At 39.1% G+C, this 13,834-nt stretch overlaps 1 protein-coding gene across 1 annotated transcript; it reads right to left on the bottom strand.

The window, feature by feature from the left end:
* Positions 1-1,531: 1,531 nt before the first annotated feature.
* On the bottom strand, positions 1,532-13,821 carry rpap2 (RNA polymerase II associated protein 2). Its single transcript, XM_020917241.2, has 11 exons — positions 13,730-13,821; positions 12,117-12,162; positions 11,463-11,577; positions 11,212-11,376; positions 10,692-10,780; positions 10,237-10,272; positions 8,981-9,836; positions 8,146-8,246; positions 7,626-7,706; positions 6,951-7,019; positions 1,532-1,771 (listed from the first exon to the last, which is right to left on the bottom strand). Exons 1-11 carry the CDS (start codon positions 13,785-13,787, stop codon positions 1,606-1,608), a joined length of 1,782 nt encoding a protein of 593 aa, XP_020772900.2. The 5' UTR covers positions 13,788-13,821; the 3' UTR covers positions 1,532-1,605.
* Positions 13,822-13,834: the final 13 nt, after the last annotated feature.

The following is a 13,834-nucleotide window of genomic DNA, read 5'->3' as shown; positions in this document are numbered from 1 at the left end:
ACACAAACCCTGCAGGTTTGAGAGTTTTCTCTCAAATAAAAACACTCTGTTCACCTTGTGATGTAATATGGTTCTACAGGAAGTGTGCCTCTGTGTTTTTAAACTCAACTTAAAATTTTCAGCCTTGGAACTGACATCTCTACTAAACTAAAGATAAAAAAGGAGCTGTTCACTTGAAAACTCCTACTACGTGACATCACAACAGAGCAGAACAGAGCATTCTGAGCTTTGGAGATGTAGACAGACTAATAATAAAGAGTTACTCAAACATGTGAATGAAACAAACTCAACACAACTCCAGGTCTGTTTTTGAGGAGGTAACAACATCCTAACATGGCTTAGAGATCACAAGAGTCAGTTAAGCATTAGAATAAACAAGATCTCATAACTTCTTGCTAATTAGTGTTCTCGTGTTCTTGCTAAGTGAGAGTTCTTAGTCTGATCTGAACCCAATGGCCTTGTTCAGTCTGAAAAAGAGAAGCAGTACAGTCATCAATCACATCCCTGTTTTTAACTCAACAAAATTATCAACTTTTGCACAGACATCGGGCACCATCTGTTCACCGGCCATAACATTATCAGACTACACGGCGTTACGGGGCTGTAAAGGGCCATATTTAGGAAGTACTCTCAAATACTTGTACACTTTTATGATACTGCATAGAGTCTGGGTGTGATTTATTTGGGCTATGGCTTTAAAACAGGGAGGATCTGATTTGGACAAGGCCTCACAGATTGTGTACACATGGCTGGCTCCCACATGTCAGCACATAGAGTACTGCATGCTCTAAAGAGTGGGCAAATAAGGAAAAGTAAACAACAGTTGTTACTGAACTCTGATAAAAAAAAAAAAAAAAAAAAGTTAGTCAGAGTTTCATACTTTGATGAGTTAATGTTTAATTTATGTTAGGATTTTGGTATTTTTATTTATATATTTTTTTCACTAGCACATTGTTTTGTTTTGTTTTTTTTTTACACATATTTAGATATATTCAGTTCTGATTTGGTTTAAAACATTACTGTCCTCTTTAACCCTCTCCAGGCAGGTGTTGCAGATTTGCAACAGCTAAATTCCAATTACCTACTTACTCTAAATCCATATTTTATGAGCTTTTTTTTACTCAGGAGCCTTTTCTCCCATCCATGCTGATAAACGTGGGTGATGCAGACTGTGCAAAAATGGTTACACACAAACGGCCTGTCAGAAGTGCAAAATACTTTTTTTGTTTACAAAGGATAAAAAAGTCAGGATTGTATATTACTACCCCATATTATAATTTTCCCCAAATATCAGATTTTTCCTGATACTAAAAATTTATTTGAGCCTGAGAGGGTTAAAGCCCACTGTGCATCTTTTTTTAAACTTGCGTCCTTACTCTGAGCGCGCTTGCATCTCCACAAACCTAATTGGCCTGGAGGAGGGACTCTTCCTGCTTGTCTTCATCTAAATATTATTTTTTTTAGCCATTATAATCGTCTACAACATGGCATGATAAAGGGTCAATCTTACAAAAAAGTCCTCCACACAAAGTAAAAGAATGCAGCTGATTTTATTGTAACCAAAATCAGTTCTCATATTGTCTATTAAACATTTGAAAAGCAGAGTCAGGACTGTGATCCAGGGTCTAACTGTGTGTGTGGTTTGAACAGGAGCACTAGTCTAAGAAGGTCCTCCTCGCTCAGGCCCAGCTCCTCCATCAAAGTGCTCAGATACTGCACCGAGGACGGCTGCTCCAACGCCCTACGAACCACCGGGGACACTTCAGATAACCTGCAAGAACATAAGATACAACAGAGTTAGATAGTGTACTAAAAAAATAAATAAAAATCGAACTTGATTCTAATACTAAAAAATAGCAATACCAATTTTGATACCGTGCGTTCTTCAGACAATAGGACGTGATTTTTAACATTAATTCATAGAACTTTCTTTTATATTCCCATGTGGCCTTATATCAATATAATCCCTAAGTGGTTCCATCTTATACTTGTTCTGCTCATAGACTGGATAAAGAAGTGGACTAAGGGAGACTTACGCTACCAACAGCTTTAAGCTCCAGTCAAATGAAGCTCACGAGGTTAGCAGTTAAAATAGATGAATTTGGAGCCAATATTAAATTGAATCCATATTAGGAAAAGGAATTTATTGCTAAAAAAGTGAAATAAAAACACCAGGATCATGTAAAAGTTAATACAAACATTTTAAAACAAAATGACAAGGCTCCCGGCAGCAGTTACAGAGAGAGGGGCCACAATTTTTCAATGTGAATTGTCCCATGAACACTATTTGGAACGTGGTGGTTATATACAGTCTATGGTTCTGATACATTCTAAAGCTATTCAGGAAAGATTCATTTCTGTCCTGTAGTCAATGAGACATTAAGGTACTCTCAATTCTGCTCCTCTCCTCTCTGGTCCTCTCCCCCATCCTCTGGTCCTCTCCCCCATCCTGGTCCTCTCCCCATCCTCTGGTCTCTCCCCATCCTCTGGTCCTCTCCCCATCCTCTGTCCTCTCCCCCATCTCTGGTCCTCTCCCCCATCTCTGGTCCTCTCCCTCTCCCATCCTCTGGTCCTCTCCCCATCCTCTGGTCCTCTCTCCCATCCTCTGGTCCTCTCCCCCATCCTCTGGTCCTCTCCCCCATCTCTCTGGTCCTCTCCCTCTCCCCATCCTCTGGTCCTCTTCCCATCCTCTGGTCCTCTCCCCCATCCTCTGGTCCTCTCCCCCATCTTCTGGTCCTCTCCCCTCTCCCCCATCCTCTGGTCCTCTTCCCCATCCTCTGGTCCTCTCCCCCATTCTCTGATCTTTCCCCCATCCTCTGGTCCTCTTCCCCATCCTCTGGTCCTCTCCCCCATTCTCTGATCTTCTCCCCCATCCTCTGGTCTTCTCCCCTATTCTCTGGTCCTCTCCCCCATTCTCTGGTCTTCTCCACCATCCTCTGGCCCTCTTCTCCAACCTCTGGTCCTCTCCCCCATCCTCTGGCCCTCTCTCCCATCCTCTGGTCCTCTCCCCCATCCTCTGGTCCTCTCCCCCATCTTCTGGTCCTCTCCCCTCTCCCCCATCCTCTGGTCCTCTTCCCCATCCTCTGGTCCTCTCCCCCATTCTCTGGTCCTCTCCCCCATCCTCTGGTCCTCTTCCCCATCCTCTGGTCCTCTTCCCCATCCTCTGGTCCTCTCCCCCATTCTCTGGTCTTCTCCCCTATTCTCTGGTCTTCTCCACCATCCTCTGGCCCTCTTCTCCAACCTCTGACCCTCATCCCTTTCCTCTGGTCCTCATCCCCATCCTCTGCTCCTCTCCCCTCTGGCCCACTCCCTTATCCTCTGCTCCTCTCCCCTCTGCTCCTCTCCCCTCTGCTCCTCTCCCCTCTGCTCCTCTCCCCTCTGGCCCTCTCCCCTCTGGCCCTCTCCCCTCTGGCCCTCTCCCCTCTGGCCCTCTCCCCTCTGGCCCTCTCCCCTCTGGCCCACTCCCTTATCCTCTGCTCCTTTCCCCTTGTCGTCCGGCCCTCTCCCCCTCTAGCTCTCTCCAACCCTTTAGTTCTCTCCCTCCTGTGGCCTTGTCCCAGTGTCCAGTGTCCAGTTCAGTTGGGGCTAGGGTTGCACAGGGTCCATGCATTATTGAGACTCCACACAAAAGGAGGCCAGAGAGACTACAGCTGCCACTCGCCTACAGATAAGATGCACAGCTAATTATTAATGAGGAGGAGCCACAGAGCTGAATCAGACCAGCTCCAGTCAAATCTGAGGGCACATGGATTCAAGGCTGTAGAAATATTGTGAATATACTGTTAATGTCTTTAGAAAAAGAACAAATATGGTGAGGCTGACCAGATATTGCAAATTACTACTATTTTTTAATAACATTCTAAAACATCTTTTGAATGCTCCTGAGCTGTATAAGAGCACATGGACTAGTAGACACTCATGGACCACTGTGGAACAAGTGAAAGATTACTCAGATATAAGGACATATGGGAATATAAAAGAAAGTACTATGATTTAATGCTGAAAATCACATGCTATTGTCCAAAGAATAAATCATTATTATTGTGATATCAGAATCGGTATTGAGTATTGAGTTTGTTTCTTTGTATCAAAATAGAGTTTGAAATGATAGTATCCAGACAGCACTAGTGCTTGTACATGTGTTAACATCAATAAAGTTAAATCCAATCTAATCTTAAATAAACAAATATAAAGTGGTATGATGATAGGGTCCACAGGCATTCTGTATCCTACTAGAGCTGTCAAAGTCCAGCTTTAACTGTCGAGTAAAATAAAAGAATCCACCATTGTTAAAACTGTTGTGGATGAAATTCCACAATAGCTGTTTATACTAAACTTTTGGCCAGTTTTGTTTCTTATTGCAGAGTTATTACATTGATAGTCTTGATGAAAATGATAAGTCCTGTTAATAACATTACAACAATGCAGTGTTTAGAGCATCTTATTCTGAAAAAGAAAACAGAGGCATCCGCACAGAGCAGAGCAGCAAATCTAACATGTTTTCATGAGTTACACTTTGTTGTAGTCACGATATTAATATTTCAAACTTGATTTCAAACTTTGAAAATGTCAAAGATGAATAGACTCAATGCTCAATACTGATTCTGATCCCATTATGATATTAAAAAACTTTATTTAGACAATAACATTTTATTTTCAACGTTAAATCATATACTTTCTTTTATTTTCCCATGTGGTCTTATATGTGTGTAATCCCTCAGTGGTCCAGTAGGTTCCATGTTGGTCCATGAGTGTATATTAGTCTATGTGCTCTTCTACTTGTTCTGATACAGCTCAACATCATTCTAAAGACATTCAGGAAAGGTTCATTTCTGTCTCGTCAATGTGACTTTTTTAGCATCAATACCTGCTCTAATGAATATCTAGTTTCGATACTCATTTTATTATCGATTAGCATCTGATTTTCCATACTTTTATCAACCCTGCAGTACTTTGTTTATCTTAAGTGAGGACTTGCCAACACAGCCTGTATAAAGTCATGTGTGTGGAGAGTGTGTGGACAGAGAGGGCGTTATAACAGGCACACGGATCTCCTCCTGCTACAATCAGGAGCCAGATAAGAGCCATGCGGATCTGAGTCCAATAGCCCTGAGTCCATATGGCAGCCCTCAAACAAAAGCTCACACTACAATCAAACTGGGGAGAAGGAAACCAACAAAGAGACTGCAGACTGAAGCCAGGCCCACAGTGATTGAGCCAGCGTGGTTTGGAACATGACACCCACTGATGCTCATTGAAATTCTATTGTAAACTTTGTGATTTTGACCCAAACTGAACTAAAGTGGTAAATATTTTATATGCAGGAAGCAGATGGACATAATTGTAGCATATGTTGAGTTTTTACTGGTTAAAAGGTGCACTAGGTAACTTTTCAGGGTGATGGTGTGCCCTTGAATGCTTGCCAACAGTTACCAATTCTAATTAATCTCTATCTTAGTTCAAGTGCATAGATCTACAGTAAAAATCTGCCCCACTGAAACTATTTGGAGGTACTGCTGCATTAAAACCTGACTGTCTTAAGGGCGATGTTGTTGCTTTACCTGGAATGTTCCACAGTATGGCATTAAACTTGTCTATCTCCATGGAAACATAAATAAAATGCCATAAATAAAATGATAATTTATTTTCTATCACAATGACAACAAAAACCTGTAACTTGGCCAGCGTTAGGCCAGGTTACATGCCAGATCTGTGTAGAGGCCGCCCCACTTACTATGAAAATTCATGTTTTTCAGGTCATTTTTATAGAAATCGCTGTTAGTGAATAAATTTAAGATGGAGAAGTCAAATGAATTCTTGCAGCCTCAGCACCTCTGTAGCTCCATGTGCAGACTGAGCACCGTACCTGAGTGTGCCATCTTTATGTGTAACAATAGAGTGTATTACCATCTTTATTTTTTACTCTTTGTTATTATATTATATTAGGGATGTAACAATAACCAAAATATAGTGATATCGGGTCATCAAAGTTCTCACAATAATATCATGGACCGTCAAAATATATTGAATAAATCTCTTTGCTTAAATGAAGAGTTATGGTGCAGCAACATAAAGACCGAGAACTACATAGACCATGATCCTTTGCTCCATTTCATTGCAGATGTCATGAAGAAATAACAGTTCTAACACTTTTAAGTCTTAGTTCTTTGGATTAAGTCTTGTCAAGGCATTTTAAGAGGAAAAATCAGCATATTATTGTTCACCTGTCTGTTCCTGTGAGATGTATATATCGAGAAAATATCATACAGAGAGATTTGGATATTGTTACATCCCTAATCATGAGCCTCCCCTTCATATCATGAGCTTTTCCGTGATATCTCAATAAATATCGTACCATGAGGTTCATACCGTGACAATATCGTATCGTGAGACTTGGATATTGTTACATCCCTATATTATATTGTGATGTCTGAGCTGTGTCCAAATAATTTCCCTTGTGGATCAATAAAGTCTAAGTCTAAATGAGTTCAGATACAGAGATTTACAGTAAAAACCTGTTGCACTGAAACTATATGGGCGCACTGAACGTACATTTGCATATCTATTGTTTATTATTATTGTAAATACAAAAATACTTGCTTCCACCGCTCTCTGGTCAGAGTCTGCATTTTGTTATAGTGTGACTGTATTTGTGTCTAAAAAAATTACTAAAATAAACAAATATAAAGTCTGTCAAATCTGGCTTTAAATGTCAAATAAGATCATAAAATCCACCATTTTAAAACTATTGTGGGCCAAATTTCCACCACAGTTTTTAATACTATACTCTGGGCCAGTTTTGTTCCATATTGCAGAGTTATTACGTAGATAATCCTGGTGAAAACTATAAACTCTGTTAATTACATCACAACAATTAGAATGTTCAGTGTTCAATAGACTGTATAAAGAATATATATATATATATACAGTCCATCATGTGTGTGACTTACAGATGGAGCAGCACCACGGCGATGAGGCTCCACTCTGGGCTCTTGTGAACGATGTTTCTGTTGGTGAACCTGGCAACACAACACAACAGAATGCTCCGTCACTGCTCACGAACACTGGATCCCTGTTACACTCTGTACACTCTGAGGCCTGCTACATGATCTGTGAGGTTTACAGCTTCTCAAAAACAATCCCAGGAAACACTGTGGCTCTCAGTCCATCATTGATTTAAGAAGTGCTCTGAGGAAAACACACACACACACCTATACACAAGCTAAAGAGGCGAAAGTAGCATTAAAATCTTACACGCTGAAAATTAACAAAAAGACAGACCAACGGGCAGGTGATATTGACAAAAACGTAACAGTCCCAGTAACAATCTATTATGTAAATCCAACAGAAATGTGTTTAAATGTGTCTTGTTTAGGTATCAGACCAATGTTAAATGACACTAAAATTACCCACAAAAGTAAAGAAAATAGAAATGATTTTATACCTTATTTAGAATTTTACCCTATTTGATATTATTATTTGATGTCAATGTTTTGAGTTGTTGAGATGTTTTAAGTTCAAAACAACATTCACAGCATGAATTATTTGATGTGCCTTTGTGTAATTTTGGCCTCTAGATGGCAGCAGTGCACAGCTGTGGTGAATGTAATGCAGTAGTTTCTGACCTGAAAGTTCGGACCAGGTTGTTGAGGTCTGTGGAGATGATGCTCATCGTGAGACCAAGAGGACCAACAATGTTCTTAAGGCTGAGGAAACAAAAAAACAGAAATTATTTAAAGGTGCATTGTGTAACTTTTCTGGTGGAGGGTCATGGAGACGTTATTGATTTTTCTGGAAAGTTTCACAGTATGACATTAAACCTTTCTATCTTCATGGAGACCAAACCAGACCATGTTATAAGTCAGATCTGTGGAGAGTCAACCCCGCTCACAAATTTAATAATTGAATAAATGTAAGGTAGAGCTGTTTTTTTTTTATGTCATACTGTGGAACATTCCAGGCAAAGCAGTGACATATAAGGTGACAGACCCCCCATTTGAAGAAAATAATAAATCAACCCCACTTATTGGCCCAGAGCTTCTCGCCCTTTGGTTTCTCTGCATTTTTAACAATCTGTATCACATTGGCATCGGTCAAGAAAAAAACAAATATTAAAAATAAGTTAAAAAGTCCACATAGTTTTACCTGGCGCTGAGTTTCTCTACAGTGATCTTCTTCTGAATGACGTGCTGCGCTTTAGAGTCCACCAGGGGGAGTATGGGCTCTTTAACAGGCTCAGTGGACTCCTTTTGAACACAGACAATAATAACATGTGAGGAATACAGTGAAATCATTTGATTTTCAGAATTAGTCTTTTATTACAATTTAAGGTGACTTTTAAAGGGCCCATATTATGCCATTTTCTGAGCTATGTTATAGTGTTTCTTCAACAAAAACAGACCTGGAGTTGTGTTTTGTTTTTCATTCATGCATGTTTAACTCATGAAACCAGCATATTTAGGCTGAGCTCTTCTCATTCAGTTCTTCTCAAACTGAAAACACTCTGTTGCACATTGTGATGTCATGTGGTAATACAGGAAGTGCTCCACTGTGTTTTAAACTCCACACATCTTCACTGGAATCATTTGGATGATTTCAGCCCTGGAACTGCCCGTCTCTACTGAACTGAAGGTAAAAAGCAGCTGTTAACTTGAAACCTACTACTTTGTGACATCACAAGGTAGAACAGACTAATAATAAAGGGTTACTCAAACATGTGTGACTGAAACAAAACACAACTCCTGGGATGTTTTTAAGGAGGTAACAACATTCTATAATGCCTTAAAGCTCACAAGAGTAAATTTTGCGTAATGCGCTTTAATGTTTGAATGTGGATACACTGTTCTTTATACTCCAAAACCTCTTTCAGTCTTTCCTTTAGTCCTCCAGGAACTGCACAGTTTTGCAGTTATTTGAAATGTGGTTGTGAGCAAAGTTTAGAGTTTAAATTTAAGTTTAAATAGAAATTCAAATCAATTACCAGCTTTCTCTGCTCATCTTCTTCATGCAGCCAGGTGCCTTTATAAAACTCCTTCACTTTCAGCTTCATCTGCTCCGCCTCCCTCTTCAGCTCTTCATAGTCCGGAGCTGCTGCGGTTACCGTGGTTACCCCTGTTGCGTTTAGCTCCGCCTCCTCTTCATCATCGATATCATCCTCATCCAGCTCCTCTTCCTCCTTCCCTTCCTCTTCCACTTTTCCGAATGACATTCCCACTGAACGCTCGGATCCGTACAGAAATTCCAGTGTCTCATCCGTCCCCCATTCTTTAAGTGTTTTCATCAAGTATTCTAAAAGGTTTTGACGAATCGAATCAGGTTTTGTTTCGTGTTGTTTGAGCAAATTTCTTAAAGCGTCTGCTCCTTTTTTACTCATCCCAACTTGAGTTATATTTAATTTTGTATTGTCGCTATTTTGGGTTGGAATGTTTTCTTCCTTGCTTTCGATGTTGGAATTTTCCTCCTTAGAATTGATTTGGGATTCGGAATTATTCTCAGGCAAGCTACACAAATTTAACTGCTTTGTAGCTTCGTCCAGTGTCACCTCATTGCCATTTATTTCCCGTTTACCATTTTCTTTAAATTTCTCCTCACAGGCCACTGTACTTTGCATACTTTCATCATTGCGTTTAGGCAGATCACCCCAGTGCACCTTGGGACCAGTTTTCTTGGAGACCACACTTGAGACAAAGTCCAGCTCATTTTCACTATCTCCAGATTCAGATTCTTCAGGTTTTGAACTGGATTTGAGAGGTTCTGTTTGGGTGGAGACTGGGTTTTCGATGTCGTCTTCTTGCAAAGGTCTCTCCGAAAGTTTGACTTCTTCACCAGAGCTCCCACTAAACACAAATGGTTAATGGTGTATTGTGTAGCTTTTCTGGTGAAGGGTCTGTCAAATGCTTTTCTTCACTGCTCTGTTTGGAATGTTTCACAATATGGCATTAAATCTTTCCATCTGCATGGAAACCAAACCAGACCAAGTTACAGGCCAGATCTGTGGAGAGGCGACCCCGCTCACAGTCAAAATGCCTTTTTTTGTGGATGGTTTTGAGCTATAAAACCACCGGTAATTGAACAAATGTAACCTAGATCTTTTTAATGTCATATTGTGGCACATTCTAAGCGGAGCAATGACAAACAAGAATGTGACGGACCCCCAACCAAAAAGTTACACAGTGCATATTTAAATTGCAAGATATAAAACTGTACATGAGGCGTGTTTTTAAATATTGTACTTACGTGTCTCCTTTCTTCATTAACGTTATTTTGGATGGGCTGTGGAAAGAAAAGTAGTATTGAAACTAGATACTCCTTTGAGCAGGTATTGATACTAAGAAAGTCACATTCACAGGACAGAAATGAACCGTTACTGAATAGCTTTAAATTAGAGTGATCTTGAGGTATATCAGAACAAGTATAACAGCACATAGACTAGTATACACACCCATGGACCACTATGGAACTAATCTGGACCACTACTACAATACTAATACTACAATTTAATGTTAAAAATCACATTCTTTTGTTTAAATAAAGAGTGTTTTTATTATTATCATTGTGGTATCAGAATCAGTATTGAGTATCGAGTCTATTCCTATTCTGAAATAGAGTTTGAAATTTTAGCATCAAGGGGCAACCCAAAATAAAGCTTTCTGGGTGCATATTTTGTGTGCCTGTTCATAAATTAGACTCACCTCTCATGTTTCCGCAGCCAAAAGGGCGTCTTTGAAATTTGCACCTCAAACTGCTTAGACGCTTTATAGCAGAAATTACTGCAATACAACTATAGGAAAACAAACATATTTTAATGAATCAACCCACAAGAAATATTTCTTGTAATAAGGTGCAACCATGTAACTTTTTGGTTGGGGGTTCATCATCTGATTGTTTCTATGGATATGCGATTGCTCTGGCTGGAATGTTCCACAGTATGACATTAAACAGCTCTACGTTACACATTTATTCAATCACAGGTGTTTTATAGCTCAAAAATACCTAGAAAAGCAGCATTCTGATTGTGAGCGAGGACACCTCTCTACAGATCTGACCTGTAACTTGGTCTGTTTTAATCTCCATGAAGATAAAACGTTTTAATGCCATACTGTGGAACATTCCAGACAAAGGAATAACATCTCAGTGGAGAAAAGCATTTGACGGACCCTCCACCAGAAAAGTTACATAATGCACCTTTAATGTCCACTTATGTCCACTTACTTTGCGTTCTGTGATGTCATACACCTTATTGGTCTTGGTGGAGATTCTGTACTGTTGAGTTGGGATCTTTCCGAGTTTATTCGGACAAACGGGATAGCCGCACAGTTTGGCAATGGACCTCTCCTCTGTTGTGTCTTTATAATTGGCAGGAGTAATGAACCGTGCCTGAATAAATAAAAACAAATGACCAAAAAAATAACCAAACCCAAAAGCTTGAGAATACTGCAGAGATATTGTCGTGATAAACATACACAATCTGTAAGAAAGTCTTCAGTCACACTCTCCTCCAGGAGGCGCTCTACGATCTGCAGAGCCCTTTTTTCAAGTTCAAGCTTCTCACGCAGAGCTTCTTTTATGGCCTCCCTCCTTGGACAATAAACACAAAACAATTCATTCACAAAATTTCCAAATATTGCTTAAAATAATGTTGTGATTGTGTAAACTTCATAATGATTAGGGATGTATTCTTATGGTAGTCGACTAAGGACATATCCTGATGATTAATTGGTCGACTAAAAAGGAGGCGTGGCAAAAGCTCTCAAAACCATTATGTATCTCTATGTATCTAACCCAAACTGCACTCACAAGACTACACCTGCACTGGAGTTCAAGGTGTGCAGGAAAAAATACTAGGAAGCACTGTATTCATATAAAGACAGACTGAACTTGTGAATCATGAGTTTAATCTTATTTATATATAAATAAATACTCTAAAAATAACTCGCTCTCACTACTTCTCCTTCCTGCAGTTGTCCAATATAAATCCTTAATATCAAAATAAAATGATTAGTTGGCTGATACAAATCTTGGTCGACTAAGACTCCATTGATTGATTAATTAACTAAAAGACTAACATCCTACAGCCCTAATAATAATATCAAAGAGTGAATTCACTGAGGCATTACCTTCTTGCTTCCTCCTCAGCGCTCAAAGCTTTTGACTTTTTTGCACCTTTGAAAAGAAAAGCATTAACAAACATTATTCATTCACTTACTACTGGGGTTGTTAAAAGTATTGAAAATCAAATAGTAATCAATACTAAAATAAGTACCGAAACTGACTAATCATTTGGGCAGGTATCGATACTAAAAAGTCCCATTCACAGGACAGAAATTAACCTTTCCTGAACAGCTTTAGAATGATGTTGAGCTGTATCAGAACATGTATAAGAGCACATTGACTAGTATACACCCATGGACCACTATGGAACCTACCTGGACAACTGAGGGATTACATACATATAAAACCACATGGGAATAGAAAAGAAAGTATTATGATTTAATGTTGAAAATAAAGAGTTTGTTTTTTCATTGTGGTATTGGAATCAGTATTGAGTATCGAATCTATAACTTAGTATCAAAATGGAGCTTTTGTATCATACTCCTTCAACCCCTCTGACCACCACGAGTATCAGTCACACACATAGTAATACAAGGTGACTGTGAGTGTGGTGTAATGCCAAAGGACACAAATTTAATAACATTCAATTTAATTTTTGAAAAGAAAACAAATATTTTGTCCACATTTAGCTGACATACAATTCCTAAACTCATTCAAAAATAGCCAATTTCATTCAACTTCTACATAGGGGTAGGTGACCACAATTTCAAAATCAAAAACTGGAACACTGTCGATTTGAGTTGGTTGATAATTGTTGAAAATGCGTAATTACAGAGAATTGCTCTGCACTTGACCCTTTTATGACTTACTCAAAACTAACATGAGTCAGTATAGTCACAGTTTCTTTGTGCTTTTCTATGTTTCACAGATAAATGTCCATGAATTTACTGTTGGCAGGGATCAGTTTGGTCAAAAATAGTGACACCTGGGACATTTCTTGTATAAAACTGGGCCAAATCTCTGGTTTTGAATAAATCTGCTGGGACAGGGGACACAGGGCTCAAAACTGGGACTGGGAAGATTTCAAAACTTATATCGGGTTATTCATCTTGTTTTCAGATTTATTATATACTTATTAGTTTTGAATTGGCTGTATAATCTTAAAAATTGTCACATATATTTCTTTCATGACTCAGAAAATGTCAGAAGATCTTAAATTTAGGCAATACATGTTTAAAAGAAGCTACAATCCATTTATCACTGTTTTCTTCTGCAGCACTTCACTTGTTTTTAGATTCAGTCATACAGATTTGCTTGATATTCGAGGATGTTTATCTAAAACTAAGCCTCCATCAACTTATTTGCAGCCCATGAACACTTATCACAGACTGCTTCATTCTAGTCCAGAGGTCGTTTATTTTAAGATAACTTGTCAAGTAAGATGATCCCGCTGCATGGACAGAAAATTTCACTACTTTTAAGCCATTTTCTGATAGATTTAAGTGTTTATATCAAATTTTGGCCAAGTTTTTTTGCAGTGTAGGAACATCTGGTCACACTTCTACATCCTCAGAGGTTTTCCTGTAAGTGCCGCTATACAAAACAAGCATTTTCTACTTCGAAATAAGTTGATAAGGCAAATACACGCAATAAGACACACTTTGATAGCCGATCGTACCCTTTTTAGATGTTTTTAAGATGCCAGAAGCGGGTTCCTTGTCCTCTCTCTCCTCCATGCTGTTTCTGTTTATGTCTATTAACGGAAGCACTTCAACTTTGACCC

This window comes from Boleophthalmus pectinirostris, unplaced genomic scaffold (genome assembly GCF_026225935.1).
Source record: "Boleophthalmus pectinirostris isolate CB_2022bp ecotype Guang Dong unplaced genomic scaffold, ASM2622593v1 HiC_scaffold_16, whole genome shotgun sequence".
Taxonomy (NCBI): domain Eukaryota; kingdom Metazoa; phylum Chordata; class Actinopteri; order Gobiiformes; family Gobiidae; genus Boleophthalmus; species Boleophthalmus pectinirostris.
Note: the sequence above shows the minus strand (reverse complement) of the source record. Positions and strands in the feature narration are given on the sequence as shown.

Coding starts and splice junctions, on each gene's coding strand:
- rpap2 (XM_020917241.2), bottom strand. CDS start 13,787: ATGGAGGAGAGAGAGGACAAGGAACCCGCTTCTGGCATCTTAAAAACA. Junction 8,247..8,980: donor AAGATGAGCAGAGAAAGCTG/GTAATTGATTTG, acceptor TGTGTTCAAAAG/GAGTCCACTGAGCCTGTTAA. Junction 7,020..7,625: donor AACCTGGTCCGAACTTTCAG/GTCAGAAACTAC, acceptor TTGTGTTGCCAG/GTTCACCAACAGAAACATCG.